Consider the following 19,949-nt stretch of genomic DNA (forward strand, 5'->3'; position numbering starts at 1 on the left):
GAGCTCTGTGCACCCACTGGAGTAGTGGACGAAGTCACTGGAACAAGGCCAATATCTTGCTCCTCGATTCCTTAAGCATACTGAATGTACTCTTCTGAGAAACAAGGATCATATTCTCTAAAACACATGGAATGCTGACTGATGCCAGGGAAACAAGGTATCTCGCTTTTATGTGGCCGCTCTCACAGTGCTGACGCAGATGCACAGATCAAAATCCACCTGCAAGAAGTCTCCCTGTTGGAGAGGGGCTGCAGCTCAATGGCAGAGCACTTATTTTGCACGCAGAAGGTCTCAAGAAGGTTCAATCTCCAGGTAGGGATGGGAGAGAACTCTGCCTGAAACCCTGAGGAGCTGCTGCCAATGCTGAGCTAGGTGGATTTGTGATCTGAATCAGTATAAGGCAGCTTCTTGCTGCGCAGGAGAAAGGCACCCTGCCCCCATTCTGCCAGGATAGCAGCATCACAATGCATTCTTCATGCCCTCCAACTAGCCAGCTCTTCAATTTACATCCTACAATGCGTTTGACATGTGCTTGTGCTTTAAATACATAAGAAGGGGGCCCTGTACTCAGTGATCAGCAAACAGTCATGATGGTTTCAGAAGGTTTGTTGGTTTGTTTATACTGCCCTTCATCCCAAGATCCCAGGGAGGATACAAAATGAGAATACAAAATACTTCAAACCCTGTTCTTATTTCCAACTGCTTCTCCATGTTTGGGTGGTTTCACAAGACAGAACTAGGGCCAGTATCTGCCTATAGCTGTAGAAAATAATGGGTCTTATCTTCAAAAGTGGCTGAAGTTTGAGTTTTTAGAGGATTTCAAAAAGTGCTGTTCGTAGAGATAGACTTGAGTTATTTGCACTACACTTTTAACTGCTGGTGTCCCTAACAGAGAAACGATTATCAAACAAAATGGTTGGGGGGGGGGAGATACCAAGCAGGATAAAAACCAAAATAACAACATATGTTATGATAGCAGCAGCCAAGAATATTGAACTTCAAAACAATAACTTTCGAAAATATAAAAAGCATACACACCAGAATATTCCCCTGGGTATGCAGCCCAAGAGAAAGAAAATTGGAGAATCCCATGTAAACTAACATTGTGGAACCATGCTCCATAAGTCAAACAGCAGATATATTGCATATCACGCTACAAAACAAGGCATTTCATACAAAATGCACACTTATTTCAAATTGGGTCCCACTGAACTCAGTAGGACTTCTGTATAAACACATTAGGATTATTCTGCCGCATTCAGTCGTTTCCCTTCAAATCCTAGAAGATCCAGGCTAAAGTCTGGGGTCCTCCTACCCTTCAAATGTTGGATTCTATTCCCATCCAGCCACGATGGCCAAAGGTCAGGAGTGATGGAAAATGTGCTCCACCAACATCAGGAGGGTAGCAGATTCCTCGTCCCTAATCCGGGCTATGCGAGTTGTCTTTGCAACTCTCTCTTAAAACAGACATCAAGAGCTTTAAAAGCAACTCATTAATAAACCCATTAAAAGGACATCAGTAGAGTCAAGACTCTCCATTTCACTAGTTAATGCTGTCCATCGGATATTCATTCAAATCAGCCAACTTAATTTCAGAGGACAACGAATGGAGAAGACTGATGCTATTCACCAAGCTACATATGTGACCTCCCTTTTTCGAAAGCCAAATACTTGTAATGCTTTTTTAATTTTTAAATAAAGTCAAATCATAAATGCTGTTTGAAATAGATGAATGAAATTTATATTGCCCACCACAAAGAGAATAAAATGTACTTGAGTATCTGCAGCACATCTGTTGAAACGCATAATTCTAGCCAAGGCTGCATGCAGAGTTTTGTAACTAGGGTAACTACCTTCCAATAAAATAAAAAAAAATCCTGGCACCTGGGCTATGCCAGGGCATGTTTCCTGCTCAACTCCAGAAAGAGCAGAACTACTACTGAAACCTTTATTTTCATTCCTGTGACTGCAGCAGTGCCTGGCATATACCGTGCTGTGCTGACATTGTAGCATAAAAATGAAGTTGCGCCATAGGGAAACAGACAAAACAGCAATCCCACTAGCCGCAGTTGCCAAGTGATATAGGCCTACCTCAATTGCTCAACAGAACCTGGAGTGTGTGGTATGGAGAAGGCAGACATATGTGCTCTATTAGGGGGAGCAGGGCAGTTGAGCTCAACCACCTGGCCCTTTAAAGCTTGTGCTTGGGTTACACAGTTCAGGCATGTACACTAAAAGGAAGTGAGGATTCTGGCTAACCTGAACAATTTTCACACAAAGTCGTGGCAACCATCCCAGAGATGCGACACAACTGGGTAGCTGTCTATTTTTCTTCCTGATCAGCTGGAAACACTCCCTTGTCAACATTGTTTCCTTCTGTGAGTACTTATAGACTACTATTCCATTTGCTGAATTTAAATCTGCATTCGAGGTCTCGCTTGTAGCTCTGCAAATATGACATTTTGCAAACTTGGCCTACAGCTGATTTTGGGCAATTCCCTCTTCCCACTGCAGCCCATCACTCCTCATCGCATGCTCTTCAGAAGGGGCCACTGACCCTAGAGAGAGGGGCAGGCGAATCCCATTCAGAGTGAGTTTTTCCACTCAGTAACCAAACCTTCATCTTCTATTGTGCCCATGGCTAGCTAGAATCTTAGGCTCACTGTCCAAAATAATATTTAGCAATACAGACAAACATTTGCCTTTTTCCGATCCTTTTAAATGGGCCTCTTTGGTCTTCTTCGTGACCCAAAATAGAAAATCTGCTTGGGGAAAATGTGCCCCTCTTACAGCGGAGTATAGGGCTGCTATAGAGGCATCTGGCTTACTGATTCCATATGATGCAAATGTTTGACACTGCAAAAGACATCTGCTGACAGCCTGTAAGAACCAACCCACCAAACTGCTACTGGGCCTTGATTTGCATCAAATTGGAATCTACAAAGTTTGAGCAGTGCTAGGTTTATTTATTATGTAGGTTTAGCAATCCTCCTAATGGGGATAGTCTTACATTCTTTAACAGAACTGACTGTGGAACTGGGCTCATCTCCTTTAACTATAGCTGGTGGAGAAGTTCCGATCTGGAAAAATCATCTAGGCTGTAATGGATCTGGATGGGGGTCGTTAGAAAGGGTATCTAGAGGGACCTCTGCATATCAAAGAATGGAGGATGACTGTATTTCAGAAATGAGGCCCCTCCTGCCCTTGTATGCTGATGACCAAAAGAGACAGGAGCAGCCAATGAGGGCTCTATTTTCAGCTTGCTATTTACCAAATTAAACTGGTTATTTCACCAGTCCTTAAAAACTCAGAGCAAATGCTAGATTCACTTCATATTTGGGTAATCTTGTGCCTCTGCATATTATTGTACAGGCTGGTGGTTCTGGGGGCTGTTTCAGATATCCTCCCCATGTCACATGACTTCCTTCTCACCTGGTGAGTAGCTGCTACACCTGCTCTGAAACCTTACCCAAACCTATCAGGGACTCAATGGAACTTACTTCTGAGTGCAACCTAGGACTGCACTAAAGCAGAGATCTGAATAAATAGTCGAAAGACTCCCTTTGGTAAAAACCTCATGTAGGAGACTGAATGTTTTCAACTTCACCATTTTTAATTAGTAAGCATTTTATATATAGAAGAAACTTACTTAAAACGAAGTACTGAACATGAATACTTTTCTCAACAACTTCATTCCTCAACTCTCACAGAACAATTACCTTCACAGTTCTTAAGCTGAAGAAATGGATGGAAATCAACAGGATTTTTTTAGAATACCCACTTACCCAGTAGGTCTGCTCCTTCATCCACATCCCCTATCAGACCAGTGCCAGCAGAAGATAGTTCTTCGAACAGTGATTCTGTATTACGATCAAATGCTTTGTTCTCTATGCCTTTCGTAGGTGTGCTGCACAACAGAATTGGAATTTAAAAGTCAGGAGAATAAAAGTTTTAAAAATATGTAAATATACGCACACAAATGAGTGTTAATGTGTGTGGGCACATGGTCTTCTAAATCACTCCATGCGTCTGACAATGTGGGTTCCAGCCCATAAAAGCTAACACAGCAATAAGCAGCGGTAGCCAACGTAGTGCCCTCCAGATTTTGTTGGACTACAACATCCATAAACCCTCAGCTAGCATGGCCAACAACTGAGGAAGATGGGAGTTGTAGTCCAACAACATCTGGAGGGTGTCACATTGGCAACCGCCAATATAAGTCAGGCATTACAGTCAGGTGTGGCTCTAGAATTATGTGCTAGAAACCTACCAGTGGGTGCGCTTAACTGTCATGGGGCAGAGACATGTGTCAAGGTAATGCTTCCTCCCCACTTACCCCAAATGCACAGCTCGTCACCTGGGTTACTCTTCCTTTCATCCACTTGACTGGCTTTCACTCTTTTCCCCTGGCCCACCTCCCCACGGCACCAGTAGGAGGTCAGCCCTCCTTAACTTCCCACCCCAAGAGCCCTCTGCCCTTGCATTCTGGAGCACTTAAGCAGATCAGAAGCAGCACAGGACTCTCTTGCACTGGCGGAGGAACGGGGTGCGGAGGGCGCAGACCACCCTTGGCACCACTATTCCAATAGGGTGACATCGCGGCGGCCTCCCCGGACATGCGCCGCACACCCACCCACGTGCCAGGCGCCACGCCCCCACAGGTGGCACACCACGCCCCCAGAACGCAAGCCACGCCCTCACAGGTGGTGTGCCACACCCCCGGGATGCGTGCCACACCCCCACGGACAACATGCCACGCCCTCCAGGGCGCCAGCCACTCCCCCGCCTGCTCTCTGCCCCCAGTAGCAGAGCATGCAGCTTCGCCACTGCTCTCACACACACTGTTCTTAGCTCTCCTGGAAGACCCTGAGTAAAAGGACAATGACTGCTGCATAACACACTGCTCTGATCTTCTCGGCAGATCAGGACCCTTTGCACTGGGCGGACAGGCAGTCAAAAGCAGAGCAGCAGCACAGTGGACAACTGTATTGCTTCAGACATTCCCAAGCGTCCTATGCAACGTGGGCCACGTATGGGCCTTTGGGGTCCTGGCATCAGCCCAACAAGACTGTTGGATCTTATAAGTGGAATTCAACATAGCATTAAGTATGCATGCAGGGAACAAGGTCTGCTGCGCAATGGGACTTCCTCCCACCCCCGCCTACACTTAAACCTGTTCTGGAGGGTTTCCCCAGTCATACGGAGCAGGCCTAGGGGGTATGGGGGTGCACAGGAGGTGGGGGGAAAGGCCCAGTGCATGAATGGACCTCTTCCACACATGCAACAACTTAGCTGAACCCTGCCCTGTACATTCCCCCACCCAAAGATCTTTACTGATGAGAAGTGTTCAGCAAAATACCTTGACCCTTTATATCCACTAAGGTCTTTATCCATATCCAGCTCTGGAGTGGATTCGATGATTGCCTGAACTTCAGATTTGTCTTCATTTTCATTAGAACCTGGGGAACAGATCAGAAGTAACTATTTATTCCCATTTCTTTTTCATCCTATCCCAAGAGCTTAAGGGAACTACTATGTATCTTATTTTAATTCCACAGCAACCCAAATGAAGCAATGGCTAAATTATGAGATTAAGCACTGCCAAAGACCAGAGAGATTCACGGCTGAACAGACATCTGAACTATAAAATTACACTGGCAACAAGTTAAATGGCCACTCCATTGTCCCTTAAATGTTACAGTAATTTTTTACTGCAAGGGTGACTTCACAAAGAAGACACTTTCTGCACAAAACACATTTCCATATAAGAAATAGTTTTTTTCCCAGTTTATAGATCTTTAACATTTTATTAATTCGTTCTAAGTACATTTTATTAATTTAAGTACATAAAGGAGGTATGGATATTTATACTTCATAGACCATACAATGGATTTGGAAGCTATGGGGACAATTTTGTCCCCAACCCCAGTGTGATAACCACACCCAAACATACTTGCACCTTATTACACAAGAACACCATGTTTCCTAAATATTAATCAAGAACATCACCCGTTCCTCTAAATATTAATCAATAACTATTCTTCTGGAACTTAGTACGCACACAGATTTACATGTAAGACAGGAAAAAAATTCAGTTTTAAAGTGCGCATAGTATTGGCTCTAGCCACACAATCTATTCTAGGAACTTACCAATAGACACATTTCTTGTTTCTTGGGCTACTTGCACTTCAATGTTCTTGTTCCCTATATCGGAGTCCTTCTCAAGCCCTTCCTTGTGGTCTTTCGAGGGAGATTCAGCAGGCGCAAGGACATCTGAAGCAGCAGTTAAGACTGGCGTAGTACATTTGGAACCTGCTTGGCTAACATCAGAAAGTTCATCCTAAAGTGTAGAGAAATTCAAAGTAATTACAGAATTTATATGATAACATTCCCAGTCACCGGATAGATACTAGACTTGTTGGAGCCAGTTCTCCTCCTAGACATGTCTGCATAACACCATCTTAGTTACCTTTCAGGAGCGAGGAAAAATCTGTCCTATTCTCCCATGGTTGTAATAGTATTCAACATCTCTCTAAAAAAAATTAGATACTGTTTATACTGGCTCTGCTGTTTCTATACGTGTGATTTAAATGCTTTTTGACAGTGCATTTTTGTCTGATTTATTTGTTTTTATTGTTGTTGCAAGGTGCTTTGAAATCATTTACAGTGAAAGGAGGGAGGAGAGAGAGAAATTCTATAAGTTAGGTAAAAAAATAATGGTCAACACAGAAATTGTACTGCTTCTTCTTAGTATTCAGTTGAGCAAACTGTGCCATGGAAAGTTCCAAGATCATTCTCAATGGCTCAGAAAACATACTTTTTCCAGGAACTAATGTAAGAACTAAGTGTATTACAAGCAGAAAACATAGCTGAATTTAAGAGACATTTTGCCTACACAAGTCCTTGTGATCCTCTTTCATACTGCAAAATAACGGGTTACGACCATATCGTTGAAACAGATTGAAACTACAAATGCAACACTGGGCAATCCAGCGTTAAATTTCAAAGCTTTACAGAACACTTGCTTAGCATTTGCATAAAGAAGTACATCAGAGTGGCATTTCAACAGATCCATTTATAGTGGCATATGACAAAAAGAGAAAATCTCAATTTCAATGTTATGTCAAGAATCCTCTCACGACACTTCCCCAAGGTCAGATACGTGAAAGGTGAAGGGTCAAGCAACTCCTTGCCTATGCCCCTTTTGAGATTTAAATTGTATCCCCTGCTTTACATATGAATGGGACAGACTCTTGCTTAAAGCACTAGTTTTCTGTATCATTATATATAGTATGGCCCCAACTGCAGACAATGAAATACTTAGCAAATAATTCTGATCCAAGCTTGGGCGTCTGCCAAGAAACTGATAAGAGGGAAGAACATCAGCGGTAGCACATTCCTCTGTGACAAAGATACTACATATGGCAGATGCAAATATCAGTGCCTCACCTTGAATAAAAATCCTGTACACTGAAGCACTTTTGCCAGCAGCAATCTTGCAGCATCAGGGCAATTGTTGGACCTGGTGAACAATTCTACCATAGCTTTTTGGCCTTGCCCAGAAGTACCAGATTCACCAACACCTAACCTAGGTCCCATCCAAGCATTCTGCTTCACTCTTCCATCATTGCAACCACCATCACAGGTTGTTCTCTGAATCACACCTGTGTTTCCCCTTGCTCCTGCCAGCCTTACTCGCTCCAAACCACCCCACCCCCATTTCCTTGGCACTTGACCTGCCCTCTTAACACTTCTTTCAGCTTCCAGATTTGGGCCATGTGAATTCCGTCCCTTTAGCAAATCCGCTCCACTTCCCAGTGGGGAGGAGTTGCAGTGGACCACATGGCCGCCCACTACCCTCTGGGGGCGGGGGACAAAGTCCCATGTCACTTGGAGGTTCCCAGCCACGTCATTTGCCAGCCAGACAATCCACTGGCCAGGGAGGTGTGGCCGGGCCCCATTTAAACTGAGGGGTGAGCTGGAGAGCTCCCTCTTGGCTCGCTTCCTCGATCTTAACACTTCTTTCAGCTTCCAGATTTGGGCCATGTGAATTCCGTCCCTTTAGCAAAGTGTTTTTGCCCACAGTATAACTATCCTTCCAGCTTAAGCTTGACAATTTGGAGACTGCAGACATCTTTGGGTTTATATCCTTCTAGTTTTGTCATAAAGTATCTTCCCTGGTCCAGCCTGTAATAAACCCACTTAAGGAGAAGCTTGTAGTTTCATGCCTTTGTGGAATGAGGCAACATTTCTTCCAAAACTGCTTACGAGGAAACAAAATTGAGGGTTGAAAGTACAGTGGTACCTCGGGTTCCATACACTTCAGGTTACAGACTCCGCTAACCCAGAAATATTACCTCAGGTTAAGAACTTTGCTTCAGGATTAGAACAGAAATTGTGCGGTGGCGGCACGACAGCAGCAGGACGCCCCATTAGCTAAAGTGGTGCTTCAGGTTAAGAACAGTTTCAGGTTAAGAACGGACCTCCGGAACGAATTAAGTACTTAACCCGAGGTACCACTGTACAACCTTGTGTGTACTCAGAAGTCAATCCCGCTATGTTAAATTGAGTTTACCCTCTAGTAAGTGCATTTTGGTAGTAAGTACATTGGTATGAAGCAGAGATACTTAAAGACCACTTTAATCATTAAACATTAAATTACTAGATTCTGGTCTAGGACTGCAACCACTCAGCCCTGAGCCAGTGTTCCTCACTCTCTCCTGCAGATCAGATAACTCCATGCTGGAAACTGATGAGCATCTCCATCATGTTGTGCCTCCCAGTCCAGGGCATACTAAATGATAATGGTCAAGCCTAGTAACATGCTTTCACAGCCTGCCCCTGCCAGAAACTCGTAGAACATTTTAAAAGTACTGTACACTATTTAAGACAACTGCCCTTCTCCTCTCCCAATTTCTCGGATCTCACCCACTCTTCCAAAAAAAGCCACACAGTTCCAACACTCCTCAATAATTTAGCCGAATCACTCATGGAGAGGAAACTGCAGTCGTAACCAAGTGCATCCACAGAGCTCCGCACTCAAGCGGAATAAGAACTTGACTTTTGTTTAAACGTTTCCCAACGTCTGTATTCCAGCTGCATCCAGGAAAGAATGCAGCACACAGACCACTCACTGACCTTAGCAGACAAAACGCTCACAACAAATGGCCCAACTGCCAAGAGAAGGGGGCCAAGGAAAACCTCAGAGCTTAGTTTGAATAGTTTAACCGAGAAACAGATTAGCCCAATTTCATAATTAGAATTCTACTGATCTACTGCAACTGCTGCATTTCTGGTCCTGCACTTGAATTATCCAACTGTCTGGGCAAACATTAGCTAATGCTTCATCCAAAACTGACTGCGGGTATTTTTCCTTACTTTCTCATTACGATTTTAAGTGTTGTGACATCTATTCTGGCCTCAAAAATTCTGCATTCTCCACCTTCCCATCCTCTATTCATCTGGGACAGGAGGCAAAGTCATAGGCAAACAGCGGGTATGTCGGCAAATAGGGGCTGACATTCAACCAAGATTTACTTAGGCTCATTGATATTAATTAATATGGCTAAGCTAGGTTCATTAATATCAGTTGGTCTACCCAGAGTATACCTTGACTACCACCAAGAATATCAAACTTAGAATAGTGAAAAGCCTGGGTTCAAATCCCCACTTGGTAGTGAAGCTCACTGGACTAGCCAAGGGACTTGAGCACATAATGCAAAACCATTGCCTATTTAGCCAAAGTGTGAACCCGGCCCAGCAGACTAACCAGAATACGATGCTATGGTTTGCTGTTTGCTTACAAACTGTGGTTCATTTTAATTACAGTTTGGTGTTATGTCTGAACCTGGCATTCTTGCTTAACCATGGTTTATCTGGCCACCCCAGGCATATGTCCAGCTATAAAGGTATGAGGCAAGACCAGAGGGGAAAACAAATCAAGCTTGGGAGAAACAAGCTGCAGTTTATATGTTTCTATGATTCATGGTATATTCAACAAACCATGGTTAGAATTAACTATAACTTGGCATTATGTGTTAACACCGTTATCATTTTTCACCCTAACCAATCTCACAGGGTGACTGTTTGGATAAAACAGGTAGGGCAAGAACTAGGAAGACCACCCTGATGTCTTTCATGAAAGAGCAGGGCAAAAAACCCCCAACAACACAGAATGGAGTATTGTGTAGAATAGACACATAACTTAGCAAATTTTGCTCTTCCCAAGAAATGGTTTTGCTAATCGGTTAGAAGGGAGTCTCCCCAAGCATGCAATTTAGCCTGAAGGGTTTACAAAGCGGGTTACAAGAGTTGTATCTTTTTACTGTCCCCTTCCGTAATCCAATTGTATAGCCTGTACATTCTTGACAACTTCCTTTAACTATCTATCCCACCTTAAATGTGCAATATTCTTTGCGGGTAGCGCTGTGGTCTAAACCACTGAGTCTCTTTGGCTTGCTGATCAGAAGGTTGGTGGTTTGAATCCCTGCAATGGGGTGAGCTCCCGTTGCTAGCTCCTGCCAACCTAGCAATTTGAAAGCACACCAGTGCAAGTAGATGAACAGGTACCACTGTGGCGGGAAGGTGAACAGCGTTTCCATGAGCTTTGGTTTCCGTCATGGTGTTCCACAGTGCCAGAAATGGTTTAGTCATGCCAACCACATGACCCTGAAAACTGTCTGTGGACAAACACTGGCTCCCTCGGCCTGAAAGCGAGATGAGCGCTACAACCCCACAGTCACCATTGACAGGACTTAACCGTCCAGGGGTCCTTTACCTTTACCTATTCTTTGCCATGTAGTTCAAAGTTACCTTCCACACTCATGTGTACAATCTACTTTACAACTGTAAAGGGACAGGGAGACACTCTATATGGATGCAACTCACCTAAGGCCTCCTATGGGGTACATACATAGGATCTAAGAGAGATGTGGGGGCACAGAATGTACTGGCACAAATTGTGGAGCAACTAGGGGCTTTAGAGCTGTGTCAAATGGCACACATGATGAAAGAATAAGCATCAGGCACAAGTTCAGAGACATTGTTTTTCTCAGTTTACTTTACAGTACTTTAGTTTCTGCATTTCAGAATACAGTTTCACAGTGTCCCAAGAGTGCAAAAGATGTCCCTTAACCAGACAATTTGACTTGCACATAATCCACCTAGCTGTACACAGACATGGAAGAATGATCAAGGAACATCACCTTTTGGTTGCTGGATAATCAACCCCAAGCTGTAACAACTGATTAAAGATTTCGATATTGAACTGCCTAAAGAATTTTAAGAAATTTAAATGGAAATGACTTCCGACTTGTACTCAGTGGATTTTAGTAAACCACTTCAGAGCTTAACAAATGCCTGCTAGGTGGATCCTGTACAATCTAGGATACCTTAAATACTTCTAAAAGTTACAGACATTATGCAACAGTTATCTGAGCAATAGAGTGTAGTTGAAAAAACCTAACACATAACCCCAACCCATCTAAAAGAAAACTGTAGCTTGAAATATTAGTTATTTCAGAGAGACAAGAAATGGAGGAGTTAGAAAAGGCACTCTACCCATCTAGAAAACTGGTGAAAAGGATGTGGTGTATCTGGAAAACCAGAATTGAGGTCCTGGTCTTCCCCCATAGTCCAGTGCAACCTGAGACCCATTCATCAAAACATATAATAGAAAAAAGACTCACCTTCAACTCACCTGGAAAGACTCTCATTTTAAGAAGATTAGGAACTAAAGAAAGATAGTTTGGGGCTTAGATTTCAACCAGGCACAATGCATCATAGGAAACATATTATTAAAACCTCACCAGATGGGAAAAATAAAAGCACTAGGTCACCTTTAAACTGGTGCGGGAACGTGGCTGACTTAGTTCATGGAACTTCCAATTATCTGACCCAGGAGTTTCCACAGTTCCTCTGTGATTATCAGGTGTGAGAAGTGCATCTCCTGGAGGTAGTGGGAAGATGCCCAATGATATGGGAGGTTCCTTTCTGCTGGGAAGGAAAAACCAAGTTATTTGCTTTCGTTTCTTACACTGAACAGACCTTCGAATCTCAGGAGAAGTAGTAAAAGCTGATATTTAGTTCCTGTAACCAGGCCTTCACAATATTAATTTCTCTTTTTAACCAACTGCTATCTGTTTTATTGACTTTTTAATTATGCTGTATGGATATTTATGGAGCGGTTTTATTATACTTTTTATGTTGTAAGCCACTTCGATACTTTATGAAACTGAAGATTAGAAATAAAAGAGTTAAGAATAATTAGCAATTTCAAAGTACATTTCAGATAACTGTTCTCTCACGAGTTTCTACATGTAAGTATTAGATTACAGCCACTCGTTTCTCAGGGGTGCTGTTTGTAATGATTTTTACTATAATTAAATTGACTGTCAGTAGCTATGACAACAAAGCCTTAGCTTACACCAGTGCTGTGGAGGTGGGGCTTAAAATTTGCAAGCATCCACAAAACAATGTGGGCAAAGACATACTTCAAATGTATGGCAGCATGTAGAAGACCTAGACATTGGATTTGAAAACAGCAGATTTTGAAAGATAATAGAATAAAAGCATTCGGGTCTGATTAACAAAACAATGCAAAATACCTGGGTCTCAAACAGATTCAGCTTAGACTGTATATGAACTGGGGACAGAAAACTACCAGAAGGAAAACAAAAGTGTAACTGAGCAAGTGATTAAATATTAGCCATGGACACTATCATGCATATACAATCAGCAAGAGTGCGAGTTTCTATCCAATGCTGTTTCGTTAGGAGAGTGTTAAAACTTCTAAAAAGTCTCTAGTTAGGCAGAGAAATCCAAGAAGAAGAAAAATATGGTCTTTCAACCAATGCAGGAACAATTAAGGGCTCTTTTTGGACACAAATTTCTAAAAGCGGAAATCCCCAGTGCTAAACTGAGGCAACGTTCCTTATTTCAATACTGGTTTGTACATATGATCCAAGAGTTTACTTTGACAGTACAAACATCTTCCAGTCGTATAATACAAGGGGTCTCTTCATATTCCTCCCCGGTGGAGAACTCTATCCCTAGCATGATGCAGTTGACCCTCCTCTATAAAACTCACACAGAATTGGTGCTATGCAGAAGCAATACCCATTTAGCATCATTACTAAGCTTGGCAATGAAGAAATGATAAAACACATCTTGGTTAACTGGCCAATGGAATCTTTTATTTAAACTTTAATTTACTGGAACAGAAACAAAGGAGAGATAATTAGGCAAATTCTTGTTTATGTGACTTTACTGTCTGCCAATCTGTCTAATTTTGTAACTGTGCAAGCAATGATAATAAGAAGGTTTTGGTTGAGTGACGGGTTAATTTTTCTACTATGTATGGATGAATTACTGAAGCAAGTATCAAATCACCACAGCAGTAAAGGTCGCTGCACTGCAAATCTTGTCAATGTAACTATTCTGTAGGAATTGTGGCACAACTGACCAGACTTTTTGCTATGAGTGTTAGAAATCATTCAAGTAGCTTGTTTAGTATTCTTACATTTGTAAAAAGCATATGAGTGAGGGGAAGAAGCTCCACTTAAGCCTGTGTTATTGATGCCTTCTTCAAATTATTTTGATAAAGTTTCACTACGCTACATTTTAGGGTCAAAAACAGGCGACTGGAGAATCCTGAATGAGGAGGTGAGAATTCTCTCTCCTTCTGGGTTCAAAATGAAGTCAACTCGTTTACACACAGGGCGTGTTAGAACGCCAATTTCTGCAAAGTATTTTTTACCTTTTAAAAAATTTATTTAAAGATAAGGGACCAGGACACATACATTTGAGATTATTGAACATGCTAACCAATGATCTTCTTACTGTGCATGTCAAAAAAATTTTTTTTAATTAAAGGAAGCTCTGAGGTCAACTTTTCATCTACTTTTAATATTAATTTTCATGTTTGTCAAAGAGAGAAGAGATTCAAGATGCACAGACTAGCATCTGCTAAATGTAGAAACCAGAATGACCTTGGAAAGACTTGCCTGTTGTACCCTGCTACAAAACTACTTCCCAAAACTAATTACTCTTGATGTTTTCTACTGCTGTATAAATATTATTTTATAAATATTTGAATTCTACAAACAAAACATTGTAATAAAAATACTCAAAATAAGAAGTACAGTATACTAAGGACTTCTTAAATGCTATCTCCCACACAGCATTTTCCTATATACACATGCCATGCCATGAAAGAACATTAAGAGCTCTTTTTATTCTGTAAATGCCATTATCTAAAAACATACCATTGATTCAATACAAAGTCACACATTCATTGTTAATCCACTAAACCAAGTAAAGGTTAGCGGTCAGCTACTGAAAATTACAGCTATGAGGGATTGCAGCCAAATTCTCTATAGTTCTAGGCAAACGTACATGATCTGAATTTTCTATTTACTACAAAACCTTTAAAAAGTACTTGCAGATAAGCCATATTCAACAACAGGCAAAATACTGAAAACACCAACACACATGGCTGGTTTGGATGTAATGCTAAACCATAGTTTAGAATTACAAAAATGAGCCTAACCTTTCCCTGGGTTTGCAAGCTCCTTCTTTCACCTCCTCCTACAGTGAGGAGTCTAGAAACTTTTGCATCTTTTTAATTATCTGTAGCTTGCCATGCTGTCTGAATCTGAACAAATTGTGGTTAATCTTAGCTATGTTTAGCAGAAGCAAACCAACAATTCTACGATTCTATGACCATCACACCACAGTTAATGAAGTTGGTTTAATTCTAGTATGAGCAGAAAATATTAACTACACTTTAGGGTTTGAATGATATTCCAAACTCCATATTCTAAAAACCTGGTTTAGCATTATGTCTAAACATATGCATTCGAAGTATTAAAAGCTTACTAGAAGATAACACACCAAGGGAACCACACAGATCCTTGTGAATAAAACTTTACATTTTCTTTTACCGCTAATGTGAAATTAACTCTAATGAGATCGGATTCTTGCATTCCCTTGGTGGTGTTCTACCTCATCATTCCTTCTTGCACTTAGAATCACAGAACTGTTGAGCTGGAAGGGACCACAAGGGTCACCTAGTCCAACCCCTGCAATTCTGGGGTAACATAAAATATTTGGGAATCCTCCCCCAGCAGAATCTAAGAATCAGAGGTAAAGCAATGTCTATTTGGTCAAGAATGCTGTTTTAAAGACATGGATGAAGCTCACTTTACATAACAACATTTTTTTTACGTAACAACAAAGGTAAAATTATTCACAATAGGTAGTATGGATGCTACTAATTATATTAGCCATAATAAAGTTAGAAACAGTGTTTGCTATATTGTAAAAAGTTGCACTTTGATTTTTTTACTTTTGCTTGCTAAGCACAATCAAATTCTGCCCTGATGCATCAAAGTACTGGATTACATACTTTTAAATACATAACAGAAGTTTTCAGAAAGCCATATTACTGGTCAAATTACAATCTCCTATGAAAAGAGTTTTGCCATTGCTCTTATAATTCAAGATATTTAAACCCTATTTCTTCACTTTACAGTCTACACCTTAGCTTGTCAGCATTCGATTTACAAAAAGATGCAAAGGTGCTATTATAATAGTTTCACAGACTATCCGCTAGCAGATTCTGCAGAATTCTCTGGAGTAAAGCACAGACCAAATAAATGAAAGGCCTAAACGACCACAGAAGCAAGGCTGCCCAGCATTAGTCAAGCACCTGACAATACAGTGAATACAAGCTTTGTCCACAATGTATTCACATAGCACTTTTATGCCGTTTACAGGATTCAGCAATAAAAAGAGAAAAGCTAATAGCCTTCAAAAACAAAAATGACTTTGTAGTCTCAAAAAAAGCACAATGAAGCCAATTTTTACATTTTAAAACAGGCATTTTATGATTTTTGCACAGAGATTAGACACAGAGATTAGATTCTGCCTGAAACAGACACTTAAGAGATTAGCATCGTCCCACCCTCTCCTTCCTGCCTCCCCTCCCAAGAGAAGAGAAATAATGGGAAGGAGAGAACAAAGAATACAGCAAAAATGACAGAAGGCTCCGTAGTTCAGGGTACCTGAGAATCCTTGGTAAGTTCTGCGTCAGAGCTGGCACGCCAGTGGATATAGAAAAGTGCACAAGCAGCAAAACAGAGAGAGAGACTAAAATAGCTGAATTAATGACCACCGCCCCGCCAACGAAGCCAAACACCAATAGCAGCATGCATCCAGGACTCATGGCGCTGCGCTGGCATGGTGAACTGCAAGAACCAAGGCTACGCAGGGGACAAGGGAGTATCTTTGTAGTGAGTGTCTGTCATTCACTTGCTGCCACAAAAACAATGCCATCAGCAGCGGCTTTCCACTCTCTTCCGCAGCAGCCGCTCCAAAGCAAAATGACATCATCTCACTCTCCTCCCCCACCTAACCGGGAGAAAAAACCACCATGGAGCTGCTTCTCTTCTCCCCAGCATCTATGCAGCAACCTAAAGATACAAGCAAGCTTGCTCGCCTCTTTCTCCTCCCCACTACTTCAAACCTCGGCTGCTCAGCTCCAGTTCATTGGATGGGAGGCTCCGACATCTACATAATGTAGTCACAAAGCTTCCGCCAGAGACGCCCTCTCACAGACATGTGCCCGAAGGTACACATCAGACAACCACGATTCAATTATTTCAAAACCTTTAATTGCTCATCTTTTCGCTGCTGCTTTTTTTGAAAATGAAAAGGAGGGACAGCTTGTCATACCAGATATATGGGTACAAGCTTAAAGTTAAAATATTAGCAGATAGCCAGTCCAGGCCTTGAAGTGTCCCAACAGCAAAAACATAACCCGCCCCTTCCGATAACCCCTCCTATACTGCAATTATGAATAATTCCACCCCATCATTCAGCCTAATGTTTGAAGACAAAGAACCAAGTCTTTAAGATAAAATATAATAGATTATCTTCAGCCAAAGATCAGTAAAGCTTACCTAGTTCTACTGTGCATGATGGGTTCTAGCTGGTCACCCCCAGTCAGTTGATGAAGTTTGGCTCTTTCCAAGTGCTCCATGTAATTATGAATCATCTGTTATTAAGAAGGAGGGGGGATTACTTTAGAAAACTATTCATATCTGTTTAAGCAGAATGGAAATACAATATATGCCTCCACCACCTGCCCCAAAGAATAAACCTTCTCTTAAGGTACTATGAGTATTTTGTTTTCGGATCATAAACTTAATTCCGTTTATGAAGTAACCCAAGTATCAAGACATTTTACCATTAAATATCTTTTTTACAGCAATGTTATTTTCCCCTCCCAGTATGCACAGAAATTTCACCTTGACAACACACCTTGAGAAGGCTATTCGTTGATCTTTTACACTGACTGTCTTGCTTATTCCAAGGTCCCCATTCCAGCATATGCAAACAGCAATCTGAGCAGCACAATACAAATACACACCAATAGTTTTTCACCCGGGTGCAAATTGACAGAATAGACAGGAGGCCCAGTGAGTGGAAGAGATGCAAGAGTAAACTGAGAAAACACACAGTACACGTATCTTTCATGTATTTTGCAAAATGAACAGGTTTCTGCAGTCAGGCACGACTCCTATGCTTTCTTTCATGTACAAAGGGCAGAGCAGGGCAGATATGAGCCTGAAACCTGCTCTATACTGAAGTGGGATCCTAGGTGCATCACATCTTAAAAGCAATAAGGTAAAAGTAAAATGTCAAATAGTTTCCGATTTTATTCCCCTTGAACTTGGCATGTTATCCTCCATCACATCTCATCCCAAATCTGTTGATTTTGTGTGGCTCCATAATCAGTCACACTAGGCTGATTCCAGACCCAGTTCACCCAGTTGTACTCTCTAAAGTTTTCAGCACAAGGAAATGTACTCCAAAGGATCCTAGCAACCCCATGGACTTCTTTTTAATCTGAGAATTAAGGCACCACCATTCCACAAGGGTCTGAAATTGTGCCCTACCTGTCCAAATTCCAAGGTAAGGTAACTTAATTAAAGAGGTTTGTTAAGCTTTTTTTAAATCTTCTCTCCGAAGATGTGTTCTAAATGTGTTGTTTCCCCTAAGTGGCTAGGAAGGAGTCAACGAGGGAAACATTGAACATTTCTGGCCATGACGGAGGACAAGAAGATGCAGAGAAAAAAGTTACATGTCCACAGGATTCAGATGCACCTTTACAAGAGGTACCTAAAATATCTCTAAGATTAAAACATATAGGGGAAAAAATCTCTCAGTCTCTCTGAAGGAACATATGACCTTAACATGAAAATACAATTTTTTCAATAGGCAACATTTTAATACAATTCCCTCCACAGCAGAACTAATAACTAGCGCAAATGAAACTATTTACAGCTGAACAAACCATCACATCAGATAATATCACACTGTGGTCACTCAATATGCAACATGATTGTTTTTTCCAGCCTTCGGGGACATTTTAGATTAAGCTCTAAGCTGCAAGCGGTTAGTTCTGCATTACTAGTGCCCAAATAATGAAGGAAGCAGAAGAAATAGTGTTTACCATTAATAACTACCAATGGAATACTTTAAAAAATGTTAACATTGTTATACTGATGATATTGTGAGGTCTTGTTTGCACCGTCAGCCAATTTGAATGTCTAAGTGATTTGTGAATACTCTGCATCTCAAACACATGTGACACAGCTGCCACTCTTTCTTTTTAAAACACAGTGGGAAATATAATGACAATTATTTATCATTTATATTCCACCTTTAAAATACACAACTATTTCCAATATGACTTACAAACAAACAATAAACAAACCAACTTCAAAACATTAAAATACTATTTCTTTACACTAAGGACAATATCCAAACTTGTTTCCCTTCCTCTCCCTGCATGTCACCAAAATCTACACTGGAATAAAATGGCTGCACTGGATACAACATTATTTTTCCCATTAAGGACTGGCATGTGCAGTTGCTATGCAAATGATTAATTTATTCATTTTCCTCATGTTCCACTTTTCTGCTATATATGCCTACAAGATTGCTTCCCATAAAAAATAATTATACCACAATTGAAACTATGTGTACCACCTTCTTAAATATCTGATTTTAAAAATGTATTGAGTCAATTTGTTACTGGGTCTAAAAAAACTTCAGGTACTTAAAGTTCTTCAGCTTACAAATTGATTTACTCATAGCCCATAAAGCTTGTGAGAGAGTTCAACCGGATGCACAGTTAAAAGGAATTATAAATAAAATTTCAATGTATGCCATTTCATATCAGATTTTAGAAGACACAGCCAACCATATCAGAATAGAGTCATATATTACAATTCGGATTTATGGAGGCATAAAGATTACCTTCATTGTTCCTCAAAAAATGCATCTCTCCCTGCCCCAACCCATGTAACCACATATGACTACAACACCCTCAAACTATTTCTTCTTTACTCCAAAATTGGTGGTGCGTGTTAACTTGTCCCTGACATTTTGGGAAGAGAAGAAGCCATAAAATTATGCACATTCGTATCACTCCAGTACATCTGTCAACACTCAAAATTCAATCATCTCAATTGTGTCTGGGAGACCGACACCTTCATAACGGATACTCAGGTGATGATTCTCCTGGATCTTGAATGGGGTTCCCAATTCCCCGAAGGAGCTTCTGCTGAAATCCTATACAGTGACAGATTTTCTGTAGTAGGGAGAAATCATGCTTTCTACACAGCAGGGAGTTGCAAATGTTAAAGTTAGTCTTCTCAAGTTGCAGTGGCTCATGGTTGGAACCCTGCTTATTTGCTACCCCCATACTATGAACCATTAAACTCGTTCAGTATTACAAATAACCATTGTCAGCTGACAAGCACTGGAAGAGTAGCAAGACTTTTTCAAGACAATAGATAAGTGACACAAGCTACATGCACTTAGCACAGCAGAGCTATGTAAGAATAGTTACAATGGCTTCCACTTGCTCTTTTTCTTCA

The 19,949-nt window shown here is 41.2% G+C and overlaps 1 protein-coding gene across 6 annotated transcripts in view; it reads right to left on the reverse strand.

Moving 5' to 3' along the window:
* Nucleotides 1-19,949, reverse strand: part of SPAG9 (sperm associated antigen 9) — a 72,153-nt gene that overhangs the window by 30,813 nt on the left and 21,391 nt on the right. For 2 of the 6 annotated variants that reach the window (XM_081184530.1, XM_081184528.1), the window contains exons 4-8: nt 16,962-17,056; nt 11,838-11,991; nt 6,151-6,340; nt 5,360-5,459; nt 3,786-3,907 (exon numbers count right to left, since the gene is read on the reverse strand). In XM_081184530.1, coding sequence (XP_081040656.1) covers nt 3,786-3,907; nt 5,360-5,459; nt 6,151-6,340; nt 11,838-11,991; nt 16,962-17,056 — 661 coding nt within the window. Of the gene's footprint in view, nt 1-3,785; nt 3,908-5,359; nt 5,460-6,150; nt 6,341-11,837; nt 11,995-16,064; nt 16,485-16,961; nt 17,057-19,949 lie in introns of those variants that run through there. The other 4 variants (XM_081184529.1, XM_081184527.1, XM_081184532.1 and 1 more) reach the window with 3 other exon arrangements.

Source organism: Podarcis bocagei (assembly GCF_964188305.1).
Source record: "Podarcis bocagei genome assembly, chromosome: 2".
NCBI lineage: Eukaryota > Metazoa > Chordata > Lepidosauria > Squamata > Lacertidae > Podarcis > Podarcis bocagei.